The sequence below is a fragment of the Pan troglodytes genome, chromosome 7 (assembly GCF_028858775.2).
Source record: "Pan troglodytes isolate AG18354 chromosome 7, NHGRI_mPanTro3-v2.0_pri, whole genome shotgun sequence".
In the NCBI taxonomy this organism is placed as follows: Eukaryota; Metazoa; Chordata; class Mammalia; order Primates; family Hominidae; genus Pan; species Pan troglodytes.
The window spans coordinates 33,588,233-33,614,468 of record NC_072405.2 but is presented as its reverse complement, the minus strand read 5'-3'; the positions used below and the strand labels follow the sequence as shown (position 1 = coordinate 33,614,468).

At 42.3% G+C, this 26,236-nt stretch overlaps 1 protein-coding gene across 3 annotated transcripts in view; it reads right to left on the bottom strand.

Annotated features, from left to right (window-relative positions):
- Positions 1-26,236, bottom strand: part of DOCK5 (dedicator of cytokinesis 5) — a 229,664-nt gene that overhangs the window by 158,936 nt on the left and 44,492 nt on the right. For all 3 annotated transcript variants that reach the window (XM_519666.8, XM_009455048.5, XM_063816247.1), the window contains exon 2: positions 12,078-12,161. In XM_519666.8, the coding sequence (XP_519666.2) occupies positions 12,078-12,161 (84 nt within the window). The remainder of the gene's footprint in view (positions 1-12,077; positions 12,162-26,236) is intronic.

Here is a 26,236-nt window from a genome sequence, read left to right as displayed (position 1 = left end):
TTTAATTTGTAGAGCAATTTTAGGTCCACAGCAAAACTGAGCAGAAGGTACAGAAAGTTATCACATACCTCTTGTCCCCTGACAAGACATCCCTGCTATCAACATACCCCACCAGAGTGGTACATTTATTGCAATCAAACCTACACTGACACATCATTATCACCCAAAGTCCATAGGTTACATTGGGGTCCACTGTTGGTGCTGTGCATTCTATGGGTATGGACAAATGTATAATGACATGATTCCACCATTACAGTATCATACAGAGTAGATTTACTGCTCTAAAAATTCCCTGTGCTCTACCTCTTCATCCCTCCTTCCCTCTAACCCCTGGCAACCACGAATCTTTTTATCATCTCCATAGTTTTTCCTTATCCAGAATGTCATATAGTTGGAATCATATGGATTGACTCGTTTTACTTAGTAACATGCATATCTATGTCTTTTTATGGCTTGATAACTCATTTCTTTTTAGCGCTGAATGATACTCCATTGTCTGGATGTACCACTTTGTTTATCCATTCACCTACTGAAGGACATCTTGTTTACTCCCACATTTTGGCAATTATGAATAAAGCTGCTACAAACATCTATGTGCATGCTTTTGTGTGGGTGTAAGTTTTCAACTCCTTTGGGTAAATACCAAGGACAGAAATTGCTGCATTGTGTGATGAGAGTGTGTTTAGCTTTCTAAGACACTAACAAACTGTCTCCCAAAGTGGCTGTACCATTTTTGCATTCCCATCAGCAACGAATGAGAGTTCCTGTTGCTCCACATCCTTGTCAGCATTTGGTGTTGTCAGTATTCTGGAGTTTGGCCATTTTAATAGGTGCATAGTAGTATCTCATTACTTTAATTTTCAATTCTCTAATGATATATGATGCTGAATATCTTTTCACACACTTACATGCCATATGGATATATATCTTCCTTAGCGAGGTTTCTGTGAAGGTCTTTGCCCATGTTTTAAGTGGGTTGTTTTCTTATTGTTGGATTTTAAAGCTCTTTACACGTTTTAGATAATAGTCCTTTATCAAATGTCTTTTTTTTTTTTTTTTTTTTTTTTGAGACACAGTCTTGTTTTGTCGCCAGGCTGGAGTGCAGTGGCACAATCTCGGCTCACTGCAACCTCTGCCTCCCAGGTTCAAGCAATTCTCCTGCCTCAGCCTCCCAAGTAGCTGGGATTACAGCTGCCCACCACCACGCCCGGCTAATTTTTACCATTTTTAGTAGAGACGGGGTTTCACCATGTTGGCCAGGATGGTCTCTATCTCTTGACCTCGTGATCTGCCCACCTCGGCCTCCCAAAATGCTGAGATTACAGGTGTGAGCCACTGTGCCCACCCTCAAATTTCTCTTTTACAAAATTTTCTTCCATACTGTCGCTTAACTTCTCATTCTCTTGACATTATCTTTTGCAGAGCAGAAGTTTTAAATTTTAATAAAGTCCAGTTTATCACTTATTTCTTTCATATAACTGTGTTTTCAGTGTTATATCTAAAAAGTTACCCCCATATCAAAAGTCATTTACATTTCTCCATGTTATTATATTCTAAGAGTTTTACACCTTTATATTTTACATTTAGGTCTTGAATTTATTTTGACTTATTTTTTGTCAAGGGTGAAAGGTCTGTGTCTAAATTATTATTTTGGCATGTGGTTGTCAGGTTGTTCCAGCACGATTTGTTAAAAAGACTATCTTTTCTCTATTGTATTGCCTTTGTTCTTTGTCAAAGGTCAGCTGACTATATTTGTGTGGGTCTATTTGTGAGCTCTCTGTTCTGTTCAGTAGATTTGTTTGTCTAGTGTTCTGCCAATACCACAGTCTTGATTACTATAGCTTTATAGTAAGTTGTGAAATCAGGTAGTGTCAGTCCTCCAACTTTGTTCTTCAACTTCATGTTGGTTGTTCTGAGTCCTCTGCCTCTCCACATAACTTTAGAATCCATCTGTCGATATCCACAAAATAACTGTCTGGGATTTTAATTGGGATTGCTTTGAATCTATAAATCAACTTCAGAAGAACTGACATTTTGACATTGAGTCTCCCTACCCATGAACATGGGACAGCTTCCATTTATTTAGTATTTCAAATTCTTTCATCAATATATGCTTTTAAAGATAATAACTGACTCTTATATTACTATGTATGAAGCAGAGGCATATATTTAACTTTTTTTTTTCCAGATATAAGCAAGAGGAGAAGTATGATCATTTGCCCTCAATCAATTTTAAACCTTCCTCTAAGGCTTTCTCCTTACACTAATCCTTAACGAGGCTTAGCCAGCCCAACCGTGATGTTATATGGACATAACCTAACGCATTTAAAAAAAAATAAAGGTTATGCACCAAATAATGTGAATGCTACAGCAATCAGGGGTGTGAAGACAGCTGTGAGCAGGTATGTGTGTGCATGGGATGGAAGGACTCTGCTCCCATTTCAACCCCTTGATCCAACCAAGATCTGTTGCGGTCCAAAATCTGTGGAATGCTAAAAGCTCCTGGGAATATTCCTCCAGAGTACTCCCAAAAGCATATTTGCTTTCAGACTGAGTTTGCCTCCTTAGGTGCATGGGAGCTGCCCAAATAGGTAATTCCAAGTACTTACTCATGACAGAATAACTGAATGAAGGTACCACTCAGGAAACAGTTCTGAATTCTACAGTAGAAAATTCCATATATGCCTATACCTGAATCACGTACATTTTTAAAGATGGAATTTTAGGGTTGGTGGTTCATACCTGCAATCCCAGCACTTTGGGAGGCCAAGGTGGGCAGATCACATGAGGCCAGGAGTTTGAGGCCAGCCTAGCCAACATGGCAAAACCACGTCTCTACTAAAAATTAGCTGGGCGTGGTGGCATGTGCCTGTAATCCCAGCTACTCGGGAGGCTGAGGCATGAAAATCACTTGAACCCAGGAGGCAGAGGTTGTAGTGAGCCAAGATTGCACCACTGCACTCCAGCCTGGGAGACAGGGTAACACTCTGTCTCAAAAAAATAAATAAAGATGGAATTTTAGAATTTTAGAAGCATATTGAAACATACCTGAAAAGGAAAAATAGGAGAAGGCATTCACTTTTTTTAAAGATTAAATCCGAGATAAGACTTTTCACTGACACTCCTTTTAATTAATTTCTCTGGTAAACACCCTCCTACTGCCACACATATCTTTTGAAAAACATATCTCAGGAACATATGTCACCAGCAGTAGTAGCTCATAAGCTGTACTTAAGGTAAAGGTCAAACAGATGTGGGAAGTGACCAAGCACACTCAACAAAATGCCACATGGCCTTATCTGCTTTCCAGGCTAATGCCAAAATGTTTGCACGCAGCATCATAAAATCCAAGCTGTTAGGCTCACTGCCATTTATGTATGAGAAAGGCAGTATTTCTGTACCTAGATCGTGGAGACTATATAGATTATGAATTACAATAAACTTTCAATTATTTTAATTAGCGGGTAACAAAAGTAAACGGAAGTTACAAATACCTTGGACACCCCTATTGAAGCTTATGTCCAGTAAACTTTTACACATTCTATTAAGAACTGATTTTTAACAGCAATTTTGAATCTTTTGTCTCTCTCTTGGCTTCTGACCACTGTGCATGGATGACCAAGTAGAGAAAGAAACAAGTAGAAAGGAGGAACAATAAAGAGATTTCAGTGTTACAGAATTAATTGTCATAGAGCATAGCAGAATGTGACAATCAGACAGACATTCTCAAAACGTTAGATACCATACTGTATCATAATCCAATGCAGGGTTCCTATTACCACATCTCTAAAGGATGATGATTAAGCCTCTGTTTGAAAAAAATCTTTTAAAAGCACTCTTTTTTTTTTTTTTTTGAGATAGAGTCTTGCTGTGTCACCCAGGTTGGAGTGCAATGGCACGCGTGATCTCAGCTCACTGCAACCTCTGCCTCCCGGGTTCAAGTGATTCTTGTGCCTCAGTCTCCTAAGTAGCTGGGATTATGGGTGCACACCACCATGCCCGGCTAATTTTTGTATCTTTAGTAGAGACAGGGTTTTGCCATGTTGGCCAGACTGGTCTCAAACTCCTGGCCTCATGTGATCTGCCCGCCTCAGCCTCCTAAAGTACTGGGATTGCAGGCATGAGCTACCGCACCCAGCCCACTCTCTTCTTTTTTATATCTCTGTTAGAAAGTTTTGGCAAACATGCAGACAAAATTCATTGCCATGTAACTTACCTGTCATAACACTGTCCGCTGTCCCTACTCACAAAGGCCTGCTTTATAAAAATGAGATTCAAAACACATACAACTCAAGTCTTAATACATTTTTATTCCTTTTCATATTAGAGGGAAGTAGATTTTTTGATTAAAGTGCATTCCAAAACTGGACTTCTTCTATACAGAAGAAATAACATGGGTATTCTGGGGAACTCCTGTACATATACAAACGCTTCTTTTTGTTTCTTTTAACTTTTCAGGTTTGCCTGTTTCCTCTGGTTCCAGTCCAAGCACTTGTGCTATTCTTCGAGTCTTTACAAATTGCCCTGAAATAATATGTGCTGTGCCTGCCTCTGTACAGTTCAGCTCACCTTTGAGACATTTCATTGTGTTGGTTCCAACAGCGGTCAATTGTGTTGTATTTACCCCAGAAATCACTGCTAACACCAGCACACCAGCCGCCCTTTCTCATGAGCTTGTGAGTGGTTTATGGAGCAGAAAAAGAGTTAATCGATGGATATGAATTAAACACAGGAAACCAGCACTAGAGGAACCTCAGACTCCAGGCCTAAAACCACTTGTGACTGGAGTGACGTTAATCACAGGAGAGGGGAGCTCCATGGTAACAGGATGCTGAAACCTGACACATACAAGGTACTATGCACTTTTCAAAGCACTTACATTTGATCACTCTCGACTCAAAAAGTGACTCCAGTTTAGATGAAATGTCCTTGTCACAAAGACGGCTGCAATGTCTTGCCCAGGGACAGTCAATCTAGACAAGGACAAAACCACCAACCTACAATAGTCTTCCCTCTCCCTCTCCATCGCTGTCCTCCACCTCTGGCCTCTGCAATACCACCCTCTTCTCCCCATAGCATTTGTAAGCACATATCTGAATTGTTTTGTTTACTTACTTTGTTTACTTGTTTTTGTCTATCCCTCCAATGTAAACCCTATGAGAGCAGGAACTTGCATTTTGTCACTTAAGAGACCACAGAGTACCCAGAACATCTCTCATGCTCAATAAATGTACTTGGCACATACTTGGTGCTCAGCAAATAATGTTGAATGAATAAATGACCTTACGGCCGGTCATCTCCAGAAGTCAGTGCACTTTCTGCCATGGATCTGGGGTGGAAAGGAACGTTCACAGTAATAAACAGCTACCTCGCTGCCAAATACATTCCACAGTAAAAGAAGCAAAGACACAAAAATGACTGTGGGCAAGCCAGTGCCAAAGATGAAGAAAGGCAAGAATGCTCACTTCAGTCCTTAAGGAATTCTGTTTCCTGATAAAGTCTCTAAAGACAAATAATTCCTGGAGACCTGTAACGGATGAGCAGTAGATAGCTTCTCAGTCAGTTCTGCTTCTTTCCTTCATTTAGCAACAAATGAAGTTCAGGGGCAAGGCCAGAGAGTCAAATGAGTGAAAAAAGATGATGGATAGAAGCTCGTTCATCTGGACTCTGGTCGCCTGTTTTGGAGCCAAAGCTCAATCAGTCTGGCAGTTCCTCAAAATATTAAACATTGAGTTACCCTATGACCCAGCAATTCCACTCCTAGGTACCTACCCAAGAGAGATGAAAACATATGTCCACATAAAAACTTGCACGCAGATGTTTGCAGCAGTATTATTCACAGTAGCTGAAATATCTAAACGACCCAAATGTCCAACTGATGAATGAATAAAATATAATGTACCTACATAATACATATTACTCAGCAATGAAAAGAGATGAAGTTGGGCCAGGTGCAGTGGCTCATGCCTATAATCCCAACACACTGGGACACTTGGCCCTTGGGAGGCCAAGGCAGGAGAACTGCCTGAGCCCAGGATTTCAAGACCAACCTCAGTAACATAGCGAGACCCTGTCTCTACAAAGAATAAAAATTTAGCTGGGTGTAGCGGTGAGCACCTATAGTCCCAGCTACCTGGGAGGCTGGAGTAGGAGGATTCCTTGAGCCCAGGAGGTCAAGGCTGCAGTGAGCCGTGATCATGCCACTGCACTCCAGCCTGAGCAACAGAGCAAGAGAGAGGGTGAGAGAGATGAAGTCCTGATGCCAAATGAAGGCAGCCAGTCACAAAAGACCACATATTATGTGATTCCACTTATATGAAATGAATTTGAAGCTGCCTAGAGCCAGGGGAGGCATGACTACCTATGGGTACAGAGCTTCTTTATGGGATGATGAAAGTGTTCTGAAAGTAGATAGTGATGATATTTGCCCAACCCTCTGCATAGTGAACTTAGTAAATATCCATTGAATTGTATACTTTAAATAAGTAAATTGATTGGTATTTGAATTATATCTCAAGAAAGCTGTTATTAAAAACAAACAAAAAAACCCACAAGGCCAGGCACGATGGCTCACGCCTGTAATCCCTATACTCTGGGAGGCTGAGGTGGAAGGATCGCTAAGGGCCGGGAGTTCCAGACCAGCTAGGGCAACATAGCAAGGCTTCACCTCTCCTAAAAAATTAAAAACATTAACTAGGCATGGTGGCATGTACGAGTAGTCTCAACTACTCAAGAGGCTGAAGCAGGAGCATCCCTTGAGTCCAAAAGGCCAAGGTTACAGTGAGCTGTTATTATGTCACTGCATTCCAGCCTGGGGGACAGCAAGACCCTGTCTCTAAAAAAAAGATAAATAAAATAAAAACAAAAACTTCAGCAATGACTAAATCCTCCTATAATTGCAGAGGACCAGAAAACATTAGCACCCCCTGTATTTCCCTCATAGAGAAGGAACAGCACCTCTGCCTTGTAATACCCAGGGTTTTGTGGAGGTGACCCCTGACCCCCTTACTCTCTACACCAGCTTGCCTTGGTCTCCTATTTTACCTTCATCATTCAATAGATTGTTGCTGAGCACCTGCCGTATACCAGGAGCTAGGGAGGCACAGGCTCTGCAGATGAAGGAGGAGCAGGCTTTGCCTTCAAGGAGCCAATACTTTCTGAAATTTTTCAGCCAACCACACGGCAGGAAACAGAAAAAGGAGAATCAAAAATAGTATTCTGTCCCGGGCGGTGGGCAGAAAAAATGTTTCATGTCTGGGTGGATTCATGTCCACGCTGGAAAAACACACACAGATCTGGTATGCAGACATCTCGAGGGCAGGGTGGGGCAGAGTGCAGAGGGAGCGCCCCAAAGTCAGCTCCGACAGGAAGCTGGAAGACACGAATCCCAGGGCCACAATACAGTGCCGGTGTCACCCTTCAGTTCCACCCGGCAGGACTGTTGGCGTTTTCATTGTGTTTATTTTTCTAAAGTTAAGAGGGACTAGGAGAGGAGGGGTAGAAGACAAGTGATTACTCAGCATTCCCATCGCGTTTCATGTTTGCAAAGCACTCCTGCCCTTGCCTCGAGCTGCCTTAAATTATAAAGGAATTTGAGAATCAAGCCAAGAACTCTAAGTGCTTAGCAGATACAAGGACCTATCATGGGACATCTGGCAAGGTAGGCACGATTTTAAAAATTAATCCCAGAAAATGAACACTATTGAAAAATATAATCCAATATAGTAATCTCTCTGTCAAGCTGACCTGCCCCTTGGTGGTTAATGAACTCAGTAAGCTCACGGTGCAGGCTCAAGTGTTCTCAACCTCCCTCCCCTTCACACCTTGACACGTGCTTACTTTTAAAGAACAGGCACTGACGTCCTTTGAGATGAAAAAGTTCTACGGCTGACGCAGCAAAAATGTTATGGTAGCAGTTAAGAAGAGCGGTTTCTTGCGGGCAGGACTACAGCATCTGGATCACCATAACTGAAGAAATTAACCATTTTTGTGTGACTGTCAAATGGGCCAGCACATCCTACAAGCATATCGTAGTGTGAGCTGTAATATACTAGAAGCACTGTGGGTTTTGGACTGTTTGGACTCAAGTGCATGGTATTTGAAATGAATGTATCTGTGTTTATATTTATATTCAACTAAGCTCAGTGACCCCCTTAGCTTGGTCCATAGGGATGCTGTCTTGAGGAATGTTTATAGGCCAACTGGAGAACTCTTGGTAAATTATAGTGAGCACACTTAAAAGTACTTGTTTTTTTTCTTTTTGAGACAGGGTCTCACTCTGTTGCCCAGGCTGGAGTGTAGTGGGTGTGGTCAGCTCACTGCAGCCTCTGCCTCCCAGGCTCAAGCAATCCTCCCACCTTAGCCTCCCAAGTAGCTGAGACTACAGGTGCGTGTCACCATGCTTGGCTAAGTTTTAAATTTTTTGTAGAGACAAGGTCTCACTATGTTGCCCAGGCTGGTCTTGAACTCTAGGCCTCAAGGGATCCTCCCATCTCAGCCTACCAAAGTGCTAGGATTACAGGAGTGAGCCACCACACTCATCCTTAAAATTACTATTGATATGAACCCTAACAGGACAAAGTGTTTCAATTAACTATTTCTTAAAAATACGCTGAGGTCACATAAAAATGAAAAAAAATTTGAAGAAATATTTTAAAGGTATCACCCGGGCCAGGTGCTATGGCTTATGCCTACAATCCCAACACTTTGGAAGGCTGAGGCAGGAGGATCATTTGAGGCCAGGAGTTTGGGATCAGCCTGAGCAACTTGGTGAGACCTTGTCTCCATTAAAATAAATAAATAAATTAGCTGGGTGTGGTGGCACATGCCTATAATCTCAGCTACTTGGGAGGCTGAGGCAAGAGGATAGCTTGAGACCAGGAGCTCAAGGCTGCAGTGAGTTATGATCACACTACTCCAGCTAGGGTGACAGAGCAAGGCCCTGTCTCAAAGAAAAAAAAACAAAAAACAAAAGACATTACCTACTTTATTTCAGACCAAGTCTCCATTCTTCCCTCCCACACTCTGTAGGACAATTAGAAAAGCTTGACAAAACAACACACACAAACATATACACTGCCCCACCCCGCCCCCGCCACACACACACACACACACACACACACACACACGAACTAACATGGCAGTGAAGAATTACCAGGTCAAAATCTGAAAGAGACCAAAACCTAAAAAGACCAGCTCAGCATCTGGGGCTGCTTTCTGCTTGGGGCATCCATCTGCTGATTTAAGAAAGAATTCCTGACCAGGTGCGGTGGCTTACACCTGTAATCCCAACACTGGGAGGCCAAGGTGGGCGGATCACCTGAGGTCAGGAGTTGGCCAGGAGACCAGCCTGGCCAACATGGGGAAACCCCGTCTCTACTAAAAATACAAAAATTAGCCAGGCATGGCAGCGGGTGTCTGTAATCCCAACTACTCAGGAGGCTGAGGTAGGAGACTCGCTTGAACTCGGGAGACGGAGATCACAGTGAGCCAAGATTGAGCCACTGCACTCCACCTGGGCGACAGAGCAAGACTCCATCTCCAAAAAATACAAAAAACAACAACAACAACAAAAAAAGAAAGGATTCCTGAGTGGCTGAGAAGCTGAGCAGCATTTCTGATGGCCTTGTGGAGCCAGGAGGACAAAAATTGAAGCCCTGGGACTTGCCAGTGAGTTGGCTGCAATTTTACACAACACAGAGTAAGACATAGCATGTTACTACAGAGTAAGACAATGATAAAGGTTTAATAAATAGGAATTAAAAGTTAGAACTGTTTAACACAACAATTCTAAATTAGCAGGCACCTAAAAACAAGTCTCAGAAAACATAAAGCAAACAGCTGACATCACCGTAAAGAGACACAAACTACAATCATGGTGGAAGAGTTAACACAGTTCTATCAGTAACAGAGAAAGCAGGAAAAAAAAGTTAGCATATAGCAAACCTGAAAAATGACTCAGAAATTAGAACCTAATTACCATATATAGAACTTTGCCACCAGGCATGGTGGCTCACACCTGTAATTCCAGTACTTGGGGAGGCCAAGATGGGGCTATCACCTGAGCTCAGGAGTTCAAGACCAGGCTGGCCAACATGATGAAACCCCGTCTCTACTAACAATACAAAAATTAGCGAGGTGTGATGACATACGCCTGTAATCTCAGCTACTCAGGAGGCTGAGGCATGAGAATCGCTTGAACCCAGGACGTGGAGGTTGCAGTGAGCTCAGATCGTGCCACTGCACTCCAGCCTGGACGACAGAATGAGACTCCATCTCAAAAAAATAAAAAAAGAACTTTGCACCCAATGATCCTTAAATATACATTCTTTCCAAGCCCACATGGAAGAGTTAGAAAAATTGAACACATGCTTTTTACCTGCACAATAGGAAAATATGCATCCATTGAGGCTAGACAAAGTGAATTAACCTGGCCTCCTGACAAAAGAGGTATGAGCTGATAAGACTGGAAGAGCTGTAGGCCGGGCGCAGTGACTCACACCTGTAATCCCAGCACTTTGGGAAGCCAAGGCAGGCGGATCACGAGGTCAGGAGATTGAGACCATCCTGGCTAACATGGTGAAACTCCGTCTCTACTAAAAATACAAAAAATTAGCTGGGTGTGGTGGTGGGCACCTGTAGTCCCAGCTACTCGGGAGGCTGAGGCAGGAGAATGGCGTGAACCCGGAAGGCGGAGCTTGCAGTGAGCTGAGATCGCGCCACTGCACTCCAGCCTGGGCGACAGAGTGAGACTCCGTCTCAAAAAATAAATAAATAAATAAAAAGATTGGAAGAGCTGTGGTTTCCATAAGCAAAGGATTCTGGAAAAAATAAGGCGACTGCCCTAGTGTCTTAGAGACTTTGAATTGATGCTTTGGCTGGGCCTGAGATGGTGAGAATAAGCAGTAGAAAGAAAAAGGGAAGAGTTCACACAGCCCTCTCTGTCTTCTCTCTGCCCCTGGGAGCTACATGATTACATCGAGTTGTGTGGAAGGGAAAAGGATAATGTGAAACCCCAGCCCTCTGCCAAAAACTAAAGGGAGGCTGCAGTAATAGCAGAGTCTTCCATGCAACCATGCAGATAATTTAGCTGTTCTGTGGCCAAATCCTGCTTCCTTTCCTCCTGCCTTCCCATCTCTTCTTTCTCATCCTGTGTCATCCCATCCCACCCTAGGAACCTGCACGGGGTCCTCGCGGACCATCTCTGCCGTTTCACCATCACAAGGGTTTACATGGGGGCTAGACCCGGAAAATGCACGGTCCCTGTCAAATCTGCCTAATTTCCACCTCATTGGTACCCTAACCTTCTGAGAGAATAACTGGACCCTAAAGATAGTTCTTGGTTTGGTCCTCAACTTCAGTGGCCTGGCTATGCTTTTGTTGTGCTCCGGAGGTTTGGATTAAAAATGTGGATATATGGAGGAAGACTTCTAGGATTTAGAGAACCTGAGCTGAAGTTGGAAGCCTGCGGTGGAGTGGGTACAGACATGACCAATGCTTGGCAGACAAATAGGCAGTCCTAAGTACTGCCCCACAGCCCACTAACAGGTTAATGGAACCACGGCCCTCGCCTGACCTAGTTGAAGGAGATATACAATCAGGCTTTCTGGACCTGCTGCAGTCATGACCTAATTTTCCAAAAGAATCTCAGCAACACCAGAAAGACTCTCCCTCATTTCTCCCCCAACCTGGGAACATTTAGTGCTGAACAGAAAGAGACCCTTAATCAGCAGTGCTTCCTTTGAGCTACTACTGCCAGCCCAACATCCCAAGTGTCTCCTCGCGAGCCAGCTCTGTCACTGATCCTTCTGTGCCCAAGTGGCCTGGCCACACCAGCACCCTTCACATATGCATGAGCTTTCACCCTGGTGTCTGTGCAAGTTTGTGCTCATGTACTCAACTGGCTGTTTTGAAATCACACTCTGTTCAAAATTGTGTCACCCAAATACTTCCTGAATTTTTACTAGCACTGTTTCAGGAAGTCAAGCATGTTGATGTTTACTCTAAGTGCCTTTTTAATAAGTAACTTACACTGTTTTTCCCTTGCCCTCATCTGGCAGAAGGCCAGCCAGACTTACCCTCGTACATCTCCAGGATGTGAACTGTGTCACCGATCTGCAAGGAGAGCTCCACATCTTGAGAAGCATTGTAGTTATAGATCGCTGGAAATGAGAAATAAAAAAGGGAAATTAGAATGCATGTCACTTGGCTGGGCATGGTGGCTCACGCCTATAATCTCAGCACTTTGGGAGGGCGAGGTGGGTGGATCATGAGGTCAGGAGTTCAAGACCAGCCTGGCCAAGATGGTGAAACCCCATCTCTACTAAAAATACAAAAATCAGCTGGGCGTAGTGGCAGGCGCATGTAATCTCAGCTACTTGGGAGGCTGAGGCAGGAGAACTGCTTGAACCCGGGCAGCAGAGATTGCAGTGAGCCGAGATCACGCCACTGCACGCCAGCCTGGGTGATAAAATGAGACTCCGTCTCAAAAAAAAAAAAAAAGAATGCATGTCACAGTGAACAATTCGGTCAACAAACAACTCTCTATTTAATAATTTCATGTGAATTGCCCACTGTAAAGCAGAGAAATGGATCCTCATTTCACCCATCCAACAAATATGGATCAGTTGCCTGCTACACATCACGAACTGTGTTAGAGACTAGTGATAGAGGGGCAAATCACATGGACATGGCCCCTGTCCCCAGGGAACTTAACAGTTGAGTGGAAGGAAGAAAGATATCAAATATATAATCACAGAAATAACTAGTTAAAGTTGTGATAAGTGTTAGGAAAGAAACAATCCGGTTACAATGAAAATATATTGTGGGATTTTGTTAGTCAGTGCCCTTGTTCATCAGACAACAGCCAGCCTGCAAGAACACGGAACTGATGATCTCTAGGACACAGGCGAGCCATGTCCTGGCTTCCATGGCACAGTATCTGATGGCAAAAGGCCACCTGTGAGGCCCATCCACCCTCCAGTGACAAACTGACACAGGGCACGGTGCAACGATGGTGCCTGGCCCCAGCCCAGGGCACCCTGGGCAACTGGGTTACCACAGCACTTCCTAATCAAGGTGACCTCAGCCACCACAGTCTTTAGGGCTGGCAATGGCTGGGCCGGGTTGTGAAAAATGATAGACTAACTCATAACTCAAAAAAAGAAGACAACCCAATTTTAAGACAAGCCAGAGCTTTGAATAGATATTTTGCCAAAAATTATGTATGAATAGCTAACAGGCACACGAAGAGATGTTCGACACTATTAGTCATGGGAAAATACAAATTAAAACCACAGTGAGATACCACTCCACACCCACTAGAATGGCTATGATAACGAAAAAAGAAAAGGCAGACAAATGGCAAGAATGTGGAGAAACTAGAACTCTCCCGCATTGCTGGTAGGAATGTAACATGATACAGCCCCTTCTGAAAACAGTTGGGGAACTTCTCAAAAAGTTAAACATAAATTTACCATAGGACCTAGCAATCCATTCCTAGGTACCTACAAAGAGAAATGAAGCCATGTGTCTACATAAGAACCTTATGTGAATGTTCAGAGCTGCGGTGATGGGCTGTAAAGGTGCCCCCCCACCGCCAAAAGAAATCCACATCAAATCCCTGGAACCTGTGTATCTTACCCTGTAAGGCAAAAGAGTTGATTAAGTTAAGGTTTTTTTTTTTAATTATTCTTTAACCTCTGGGATATATGTGCAGAACATGCAGGTTTGTTGCATAGGTATACACGTGCCATGGTGGTTTGCTGAGCCCATCAACCCGTCATCTACATTAGGTATTTCTTCTAATGCTATCCCTCCCCTAGACCTCCACCCCCCAAAAGGCCCCAGTGTGTGATGTTCCCCTCCCTGTGTCCTTGTGTTCTCATTGTTCAACTCCCACTTATGAGTGAGAACGTGTGGTGTTTGGTTTTCTGTTCCTGTGTTACTTTGCTGAGAATGATGGTTTCCAGCTTCACCCATGTCCCTGCAAAGGACATGAACTCATCCTTTTTTATGGTTGCATAGTATTCCGTGGTGTATATATGCCACATTTTCTTTATCCAGTCTATCATTGATGGGTAGTTGGGTTGGTTCCAAGTCTCTGCTATTGTGAATAGTGCCACAATAAACATACATGTGCATGTGTCTTTATAGTAGCATGATTTATAATCCTTTGGGTATATACCCAGTAATGGGATTACTCGATCAAATGGTATTTGTGGTTCTAGATCCTTGAGGAATCACTACACTGTTTTCCACAATGATTGAACTAGTTTATAGTCCCAAAAACAGTGTAAAAATGTTCCTCTTTCTCCACGTCCTCTCCGGCATCTGTTGTTTCCTGACTTTTTTTTTTTTTTTTTTTTTGAGACGGAGTCTTGCTCTGTTGCCCAGGCTGGAGTGCAGTGGAGTGATCTTGGCTCACTGCAACCTCCACCTCCTGAGTTCACACCATTCTCCTGCCTCAGCCTCCCCAGTAGCTGGGACTACAGGTGCCCGCCACCAAGCCCGGCTAATTTTTTTTGTGTTTTTAGTAGAGATGGGGTTTCACCATGTTAGCCAGGATGGTCTCGATCTCCTAACCTCATGATCCACCCGCCTCAGCCTCCCAAAGTGCTGGGATTACAGGCGTGAGCCACCGCACCCAGCCTCCTGACTTTTAATGATCGCCATTCTAACTGGCGTGAGATGGTATCTCATTGCAGTTTTTATTTGCATTTTTCTAATGACCAATGATAAGGATTTTGAGAGGAGTTCTCTTCCCTGAATTATCAGGGTGGCCTTAAATGCAATCACATATATCTTTACAAGAGAGAAAGAGAGAGAGCTGAGAGACACACTGGAGAGAAGGCGACATGCAGATGGAGGCTGAGATTGAACTGATGTGACTGCAAGTCAGAGAAGACCAGTATCCACCAGAAGCTGGAAGAAGCAAGGAACAGAACCTCCCCGAGGGCCTCCGGAGGGAGCACAGCCCTGTTTGCATCTTGACTTCCTAACTCCCATCTCCAGAACTGTGAGAGAATAAACCCCCACTGTCTTGAGACATCAAGTGTATAATTTGTCACAGCAGCCACTGAAATCCACTACAGTAGCATTATTCACAATAGCCCCCAAAATGGAAATAATTTATTAACTGATGAAAGGATACACAAAGTATGGTATATCCATGCAATGGAATACTATGCAGCAATGAAAAGAAATGGAATACAGACACATACTGCAACATGAACGAACCTCAAAACATTACACTAAAGGAAAGAAGCCAGATGCAAAAGACCACATAGTTTATGACACCATTTATTCAAAATGTCCAGAATTTAGCAAATCTATCAAAGGCAATATAGGAGATTATTGGTTGCCTGGGGCTGTGAGGAGGGAATGGTGATTGACCACAAAAGGCCCTAAGGAGCTTCTTGGGGAGATGAAAACATCCTAAAACTGGGTTGCGGTGATATTTACACAACTCTGTAAATTTACTAAAAATCAGTGAATTATATGCTTAAAACGGGTGGATTTTATGGTATATAAATTACACTTGACGGAAGCTGGCTTTTTTTTTTTTTAAGTAGATTTACTTCTTACCCTCACTCTACTGATGAGGGAACTACATCTTTCCAGGAAAAAAGAACTCCCTTAGAGATTCAGCTCTAGCCATGGACTTGACAATCCAAGGAACCCATAAGGCTCCCATCTCTGCAGGCCTGATGAGTGGCCATCCACACTGATGAATGGATAGTCACTCAGTCCATCAGTATATCCCACAGGGAAGAAAGGCGTCCTTGACATTGCCAGTGGTGGGTCTTCCCGGCTCTTCCCAGCTCTTCCCTGGGCCTGCAGTGCACCCTGCACCTGCAGCTTGGCTTACATCACAGTCAACCTCTCAGTGAGCAGGAAGGAGCACACGTCCAGCCACCTGTTTTCCAGTGGCCTCTCCTTGATAAAGGAAGTCATCCAGGTAGTGCTCTCCTGCACTCCTGGCACAGAAGCCTGGACAAAGTATGTTGGAATTTATTTTACTATTGAGCTTATGGACTAGGCTATGAATTCACAACCAGGATTGGCTGGTGACATAGGTTAGGAGAAATCGCACGCGATTCAGAAGTAGGAGTAATTCCCAATTCCTAGACTTTCTCATGGGTCACTGGGCCACCGCTGCTATTCCAGTGGAGTTCAACTCCTTCATTCGTCTGCTGGTTTACGTGAATGCTCTGCCTGCTAGTTTGGCAGACCTCATATCCTTGACATCTCCTACTCCCTATTCATGGCCTTGTACTGAAATGGTCCCTTCCATTGGCCCCCTTCTCAAATGAAAACAGGAAGTAGTGAGGTCACTGAGTCACAATGCATTGTGTAATGACCAAGCTTCACCTCTTCCTGGTTCCGGTCATTGGAAAAGTAAGCAGAAGCTCTCAAAGGCAGCACCTTGCACTGGAAGCTCCAAACACAAACACCTACCAAGGACTGCTGGAAACACACACACACACACACACACACACACACACACACACATATACACGCACACACCAAAGACTGGTTTGCTTAAAACCTAGATCTCTAAGCCTGACCCAAAATACCTCCAAAATTGTCCCAGCCCGTAATTACCTGTCTTTGTCTCCACTATCTGTGAAATTCCAACCTACTCTCCAGTGAAGACTCCTATGTTCTCCCCTAAATTCTGAGCTCAGTCCATGGTTTGTTTCTGCCTAGAACAAGGGCCTGTCTTGATTTGTAACAATCCAAATCTCACATCCACAATGCAATTCAACAAATGGCTACTAGCTCCCAATTACCTGCGTGGATCTCTTTCTTCTCTGACATTCCACAACAATTTTCCCTTCCAGCGCAGTTTGGGTTTTTAACCATAGACAATCTTGTGTAATTGTCTGCCATCAATTAGAAGGAAATCCCTATGATTGGGGCCCTCATTACACATTACTTTTGTGTCTTTCTCATTACAAGGCACAGGCTTAGTCCCAAAGAAAGTACTCAAGGTATAATAACGATGTCAGAAAAGAATATATTTTAAAAACACATATTTTTATCTCTTCTATAAAATCCATCAAAAAATTCAGTTATTCACCACTTCTTCCCCAAACTCAAACACACTTCTGCTTTCCTCCAGAGCAGAGGCTGTGGTTTCCCATCACTCAAGAAAGGGTTACTAAAATCACTTCTCCATCCATTTGGTTTATCACAAGACAGAATCTGCCTCTCCAACCTAAGCTTTCAAAGAGATTCATGTTAGAAGCACATCCCTTCAACAATGCCTTTCACTGGAATGAAAAGTCACCGCTTAGAGGATGTTTGTACAATCTGTTTCATGTCTCTGGGCAAAAGCACAAACAAGATTTCCAATCACCGCCATCATCTATTCATTCTAACTCTTGGGTTTGGTAGTATGCCCTCCATATCATAATATACCTCACATTTCCAGTGTATTTCATAGTTTACTTTCATATATATCTTAGTAATTGTATAGAGTGGATGCCAGGTGTCACATTATTTAATGGGGAAGCTGAGACTCAGAAGGGTTAAACCCAGCTTGCAAGCAGCAAAGCTGTTATAAAGCTGGTCTGTTCATCACATTTGACCAAGCCAGTCCATAGTGGTGAAGATATGCCCTGGAATAGCCCAGAAACAAAGAGAAGAGCCTAGATTTCTCTCTTTAAATGACCATCCTACTTCCCAAACCAAGCTTTCTCATCACACACATCAGTGACTGGTGATCACATTGTCCGCTAGTCTGATGCTATTTCAAGAATGAGAGTACAACTAATGCACTTAGTGGGCCCATAGTTTCTTTCTAGAACATGAATAACTGTTATAGAGAAAGCTAGAGAAATGGGAAACCAAGAAAAACCTCAGGGTAAGCAAAACGGATTCAAGACTCAACTTTACCACTTACACAATGCATGACTTTGAATGAGCTACTAAGCCTAGGCCTCAGTTTCTTATCTGTAAAACAGGATTGCCTTTAAAGAGCCCTCTGGTTCTAACGCCTTCTGATTCACGGGGTAATGAGAAGAGGCAAAAGAAACATGTGCCATTTTTGAACCGGCAGGCACCACCACAATCTCTTGTTTTGACTGAGGAAATTAAACAAGAACCGGGAGTTGCTGTACATACGTTGCCTCGCTGGCTGCCATGAACAGCACTGGGAAAGACAAATTGCTGGAATTCTTCCCTAAGCAGCTTACTGTTTATAACAGGAAAGTATAATTTTGCAGAGCCAAGTAGACAAGACAAAATAGTTTGCATTTTACTGAATCTTTGATTTGGCTGTTTCTTTTAAACCAGGCTTACATGAGAAGAAAACTGAAGTCCTGGGATTATGCAATACGAAACCAACAGAACAGACTTACTGGCTGCAAACTGAGTGATCAGTTTTGACAATGAAAAGTCTGTAGGCTAGAAAGTAATAAATATTTCTTTTTTTATGTTTATTTTTTATTTTTTTGAGACAGGGACTCACTCTATCAACCAGGCCAGAGTACAGTGGCACAATCGTGGGTCACTGTAGCCTTGACCTCCCTAGGCTCTGGTGATCCTCCCGCCTCATCCCCCCAAGTACCTAGGACGACAGGAATGTGCCACCACACCTGGCTAATTTTTAAACTTTTTTTGTAGAGACAAAGTTTCACCATGTTGGACAGGCTGGTCTCGAACTCCTGGGCTCATGTGATCCACCCACCTTGGCCTCCCAAAGTGCTCAGATTACAGGCATGGGACATCCAGCCCGGCCAAGTAATGAATATTTCTAATAAATGAGATTATTACATGAATCCTCAAACTACAATCCCCTGAAGAATAGCTACATTATATTTTTTATTAGTCACCTGATAGAATCTACAAAAGAAAGATCCAGCAAACACAGAATGAGATACCCATTGGAGACATATATCATTCATAATATTCCAAAGATGACTATGGCCAGGCGCAGTGGCTTATGCCTGTAATCCCAGAACTTTGGGAGGCGGAGGCAGGTGGGTAAGTTGAGGTCAGGAGTTCGAGACCAGCTTGGCCAACATGGTAAAACCCCATCTCTACTAAAAATACAAAAAAAAACCACACAAAAAAACTAGCTGGGTGTGGTGGCTCATGCCTGTAATCCCAGCTACTCAGAAGGCTGAGGCAGGAGAATCGCTTGAACCTGGGAGGCGGAGGCTGCAGTGAGCCAGCATCACACCACTGCACTCCAGCCTGGGCAACAGAGTGAGACTCTGTTTCAAAAAAAATTAAAAAAAGATGGTTACAATTCTTCTTTTCCATTATGATCTTGATCTGCCTAGTTTCAGATATGCATTCTATAAAAACTAAAGAGGCACAACTCATCTTTGATCCTCATCTTGGCTTTCCTGCAATGATATCCAAGAAGGCCAAACAGATTTCATTTTCTTATGCTCTTTAATTACACTGTACTATAAGGACTAGAAAATCATATTCAATAATAGGTATAACACCAAGAAGTCAAATCTGTGGTTTTAGGATGATAATTACAAGTAGGTTCCAAATCAGTCTTTCTACAATGAGATGACCATCACGCCACCTCTCCGCTCAGATCTATCCAGGACGGAGGCTATCAGGTTAGGACATCAGTTCTATTTCTCACCAACAGTACTCCATAAGAGCAGGCTCTTACAGGATTCTTAACTTCATTTTCTAGATAATTTAGGAGAAGAGAGGATTTCATAATCAATGCATTGATTACTATTTAGAAATCTCTATCTTGGCCAGGTGCAGTGGCTCATGTCTGTCATTCCAGCATTTTGGGAGGCCGAGGCAGGTGGCTCACTTGAGGCCAGGAGTTCAAGATCAGCCTGGCCAACATGGTAAAACCCAGTCTCTACTAAAAATATAAAAATTAGACAGGCATGGCAGCACGCACCTGTTATCCTAGCTACTCGGGAGGCTGAGGCATGAGAATCGCTTGAATCCAGGAGGTGGAGGTTGCAGTGAGCTGAGATCGTGCCACTGCACTCCAGCCTGCACGACAGTGAGACTCTGTTTAAAAAAAAAAAAAAAGAAAGAAAGAAAGAAAAGAAAAGAAAAAAATCTCTATCTTAAAGATTATATATATTTGTGAAGGGAATAGATAAATATCTTGAACTGGAGGGATATTTCTCAGATATAAACTCAAATATTGTTTCTTGATGGCCTCACTGGCAGCAAGTGATGACTTAGAAGCCACATCATTTACATGAATATGAGATTAAATTTACATGAAATGCTTACAGCAGGAAAGCAGAAACAAGGCAATTCGAAATTACAGAACAAAGGCCCAGCATAGTGGCTCACGCCTGTAATCCTAGCATTTCGGGAGGCTGAGTGGGAGGATTGCTTGACCTCAGGAGTTTGAGACCAGCCTGGGCAACATAGGGAGACCCTGTCTCAAAAAATAATAAAAATTAGCCAGGCATAATGGTGTGTGCCTATGGTCCTAGCGACCCGAGAGGGTGAGGTGGGAGGATCGCTTGAGCCCAGGAGGTTGAGGCTTCAGTGAGCTGAGATTGTAGCAGTCGAGGCTACAGTGAGCTGAGATTGTACCACTGCACTACGTAGGCGACAGAGCAAGATCCTGTCTCAAACAAACAAACAAACAAAAACAAAATTACAGAACAAAGAGTCTATGGTGTATAATCATAGGAGTTTTTTCCCACAGCTTCCTCCTCTGAAAAAGGGAGGCAACAGTACATTCTTCCTATGGTTTTGTGAGGCCCAAAAAGGAGAATTTGTGCAGGGCCAGAATGATGACTAACACCTGGCAGACAGTGAGTAAAGAGCAGTCTCCTCCCCTCCACTCCTTCCCCTTTCTCGCCGTGTCCAGCTTCCCATTCAGGGCATGGTGACACTTACATCCTCAAAGATGGACACTACCCCCTCATCAATAAACCAGTGGGAGTCGGTCAATGAAAACAGTGAATCAGGAAGGACTGGAGAGGTCAAGAACAAATCAGCCTCAATGGTCCTTCCAAGGCAATGGCTGATGGACAATGAAATGCAGATGTCTTTGATTAGGGCAAAGCCATTTTATTGCAGGCCGCTAAATACAGAGCTCCTTTAAGAAACAGCACCAGGTGCGGGGAGTATTTTAATACATTCACCATTTCTTGCTGCCCCTTCCAAGCATTTCTGCAACAATTCATTGAGAAACCAGGGTATTATCCAGAATACTAAAGATGGCCTCAGCCATGTACTCACCACAGGACCCTCAGGCTGTATATAATATCAAAGGTACACATGCTAATGTTATTCACGCCTATAGTTCTATTAGCCTCCATTTTTCTCAATGAATATCTTCCTTATTAAACAAAAAAGGAAAAAGTAAAACAGAAAAAAATCTGATAGCAACTATTGCAGTCTTTAATAATGAAGGAAAATAGCTCACTACCCAGCCCAGAACATCTTTTCCAAAGCAAATAAAGTCTCCTTATCAGGTTCTTCTTGGTACACATCCTTATGAAACAAAAGGTGAACAGATCTAAGATTAAGACGGTCACATCTAAGACTCTGTTGAGCTAAGACTCTGTTATAGACAGAAATCATCACTGAGGAATAGAGAATCTGAAGATAAATGCCAGAGGTTACTGTGGAATCTAGAAAAAGCACTTTTAAATGATAGTTGAGGATGTCACCGATTATCTTCTCTATATGTACATGAATGAGACAAACACATTTCACTGAGAAAAGTAATGATCCCCAACCAGGCTACACAAGTCATTACTTTGACAATATCAACCTAAAAAATGCAAGTACAATAGCAGCTTCCGGCCCTGGGCCAGTCTGCGGACAAGCTCTGGCCTGACTCCTTTAACCTCTGGATCCTACTCAGGAGGATTTTAGAACTGAATCTCAACTTCCGGGGTATTTATACACTGCAGAATCACACCCTACTGAAATTGCAGTGAGGAAACAGAAGGATAGGACATGTGTACATACATGTGTGTGTGAAGTTCAAAGTGACAGACCTGATGTGATTATTTCACATTGCATGTCTGCATCAAAACATCTCGTGTACCCCATAAATATATACACCTACTATGTACTTATAAAAATTAAAAATAAAACAAAATTTTTTAAAAAGTGGAGCACTAAAAAATATCTAGAATTTTAAAAATGAAAGAAAAGTGATAGACCAAGGCGAACAAAATTACAGCTGTGCCATTGAAGATATTTTCCATAATGTGGCCAAAAAACTGCCATCCTGGACTCTAGGGCAAGTGATTCAATCTTTCCAGGCTTCTGTTCCCTCATCAGTAAAGTGAGCTGGTGTTTTACCTAACTCTTCTGGTTAAGAATAAAATGAGAAGAAACAACGAGCAACTATTGGTTATGTCTTTGGAATGAAGATCTTTCAGCATCAAAGACAAGTACACAATCAAAAAGGTTAACTGATTCTGGGATGACGTGGGTTGGAAATATCAGTTTGAATTTGGGATTTGTTTTCTACCTAAAAAATACATATATCAATTCTACTTGTTGCCCAGGTGGACTAGGGAAGCAACCCATCAGGGACCAGATGAATTATCCTGCTTTAAGCATTAAAAACTAGGCAAAATGTACATGACACGTTGGTTTTCAGACACTGAACAGCAGGCAATGCAGGGAGTGATACCTGAGAGGAGAGAAACAGATAAGTGAAGTCTACACCTGCCTGCACTTACTGCTTGAACAGGGTTTCCAGGCTATTGTGCAGGCAGCCAGTGGTCACTCTGAGACCAGGAGAGTGGAGAATTCAGGGGGGTCAAGGTGGCTAGAATGTGCAGGGCAGAGAACCAGAGAGAAGAGGGCTGCTCAGAGAGAGTGCTAGAGATGTGTAGAAGGTTCCCCAAGTCTTTAGCTGAGTACTGGTCAGTGCATGTGTGTGAAAATACCCGAGGCTAAGAAAAAAATCACTGGAAAAGAGCAAGAGGCATTGTTCCCAACCCACGCACATGGATGAGAACAGCTTACAGATCCCACAACCAGAGTAGAGAAAGTTTGGAATATGAGGGTACTGGGCTGAGAGCTCAGAAGGGTACTGAGTACTCGGTAGTGCAGTGTTACAGGCTGAATGTTTGTCTCCTGTACCCCTAAATGTTTATGTTGAAATCTACGCCCATAGTATTAGGTATTAGGAGGTGGGCTTTTGGGAGGTAATTAAGTCATGAGGGTGGAGCTCTCATGAATGGGATTCGTGCTCTTATAAAAGACCCCAGAGAGCTCACTTGCCCTTTTTGTACCATGCAAGGACACAATGATAAGTTGGCAGTCTGCAACCCAGAAGGCTGCCCTCACCAGAACCTGACAATGCTGGAACCTTGACCTTGGACTTTGAGCTGCCAAAACTGTGAGAAATCTATTTCTGTTGTTTACTAGCCACCCAGTCTATGAGACTTTGTTATAGCATCCCAAATAGACTTAGACATGTAGCCAAACTGGCCCCAGAATAAAGGCTGTGTTGGTCCTGCATAACAAAGCTTAAATGCAAACCTTGAATACGTTTTCCAATAACTAGCTCAGCCTTGTTCTGCATTGCATTGCAGAACAAGACTCAAACTCCCAAGAGGATTAAATTCATGACTGACATCTGGTTCAAGATTACCAAGTAGCCAAAGAAGAAGAAAAATATTACTCATAGTTAGGAGAAAAGAGACTTTTAGAAAAAGACCCAGAAATGACATAGATCAGGCAACAGAACAAGTCCTAATTAATTTAAAAGGATGCAAATCATACAAAGCATTTTCTTTGAATACAATAGAATTGAATTACCAATTAGTATCAGAAAGATACTTAGGAACTCTCAAAATATTTGAAAACTAAACACACACCTCTAAATAACCCGAGGAACATTCCAATATCAACATCACCCAACATATTATGATGAAAAAAGGAAAAAACTATGATCATCTTAATAGATATAGAAAAGACATTTGGTAAAATCTGATCTCTATTCATAATAAAAACCTGTCAGCAAAGTAGAAAAAAAATCCATCATACACATCTAGCAAACACCATAATGAACTGTTAAATATTAAATGTGCTCCTCTAATACCAGGTACAAGGCAAAGATATCTGCTTGAATCACTCTATTTCACATTTTAAGGGTGGGTCTAGCTAATGCAATAAGGCAAGAAAAAGAAATAAAAAGCATATTAATTACAAAGGATAATATAAAATTGTGTTTATGAGCAAATACCATGATTATCTATACAGAAAATCTTAAGGCATTTGCAAAAACAAAGTTACTACAACTAATATGTGAGTTTTTAGGGAGGTTTCAGGGCCTAATTTTTTGGTCAATGTATAAGAATCCATTGTATTTCTCTATACTACAACAAACAATATGAAATTGCTTGGTTATGATAAAAAGTGCATTTCTTCCCACGAAGTGCAAGTGTAGTAATCTGAAGACTATGCCCCAGAGAAACACTTGCACAAGTGTACCAGGAAATATGTACAAGAAAGTTCACGGAAGCACTGTGTGTGATAGCCCTTTGAAAAGAGATTCACCCCTAATGTCCATGGAAAGGAAAACAGAGAAATAAATTATGGCATATTCAGATATAGAATTCTATATGGCAGGGAAAATGAGTGCATGCATGACACTAACAGAATGTAGAGCGAATTGAAAAATTATAGAAAAAATATACACAGGATGATGCCTTTAGATATAATACCAAATCTTACAAAACTAAGTGAAATGAATTTGCATATACATATGTGTATGGATGATAAAACTACAGAAAAAAAAGGAGGAAATGAAACACACTAACCCGAGGGTATGTTTACATCCAGGGTGGGGCCAAGGTGTCAGACAATTAGGGAAGAGCATGAGTATAGGATTAATATACTGAGAATCATGTTGTTTGCAATTCATTTGACAGGGATATGTAGGTACTTTTACTACTGTTCTTCTTCATACTCTTCGCAAATGGTGTAAATTTATTTATTTATTTATTTATTTTTGAGATGGAGTCTCACATCATCGCCCAGGCTAGAGTGCAGTGGCACCATCTTGGCTCACTGCAACCTCCCCTTCCCAGGTTCAAGTGATTCTCCTGCCTCAGCCTCCCAAGTAACTGGGGTTACAGGCATGCACCACCATACTTGGCAAATTTTTGTATTTTTAGTAGAGACAGGGTTTCACCATGTTGGCCAGGCTGGTCTCGAACTCCTGGGCTCAAGCAATCCTCCCACTTTGGCCTCCCAAAATGCTGGGGTTACAGGCATGAGTCACCATGCCCAGCCTGGTATAAATATTCTTTATGCATTCAATGTTTAATTAAAACAACAAAAACCAGTTAGATATTTATATATGTATGCAGGAGAGGATCATAATGACAAAAGGAAACCTGTTTACATAATTGATGGCACGTTAACACAAACCTACATATAGGTATTATTCCAGTGGTTAGCGACGTTTAGCACACATCGGAATTACGTGAGAGGCTTCCTCCAACCCAGGTTGCAAGGTCCCAAACCTAGTTTCTGATTCAGTAGGTTGGGAATACAGCCCCAGAATGTGTGTTTGTAGCACATTCTCAGATACCACTGGTGCTCCTGGTTCAGAGATGACATTGCAAAACCCCTGCATTACTATATGTGAGCCTCATGCAAACCAGCAGAGAAGAAAGAGCTCATAGTCCTCGTTTTACAGATAAAGAAACATAATCTCTGAGAGATTAAGAGGTCTGCAGTATTACATAATATTTAATCACACCAGCTCTGGACTCAGACTGTTTATGTCCAACCCTGGCTCTATACTTGCTGATTCTTATTGAAGGTAATTCTAGATCCAATTGCAGTTTTCACTTACGAGAAAACTATGACCTGAATAAAGTAGCTTGCTTAAAATCATAGAGAATTAGAAGCAGTCTAGGATGAGCAAGCTGGAACCATTTTTTTCAAGGGCCACATTAGTGATCTTTATAATAAATTTTACCCTGTATTAAATTATACTTTTAAAGTGAACAATAAAAACAGTGGAGGAATAAAAACAAATGACCAATTACCTTTTATGCAATGAAGGAATGATAATGAAATAAACAAATGAAACATTCAGGTCTATGAATTATTAAATATGAATATATCAGAGAGTTAGAATGACCCTCTGATATATTTTCCTTCTTCATATATATATGTAAGCAACCAAATAAAATTTTCTTTTTGAGATACAATTAGTCGCAATCAATTCAAAGCAAAGAAACGAAAAATTCTTTTCAATCTCATTTCTTCTTCCAGTCTGAAGAAAGGT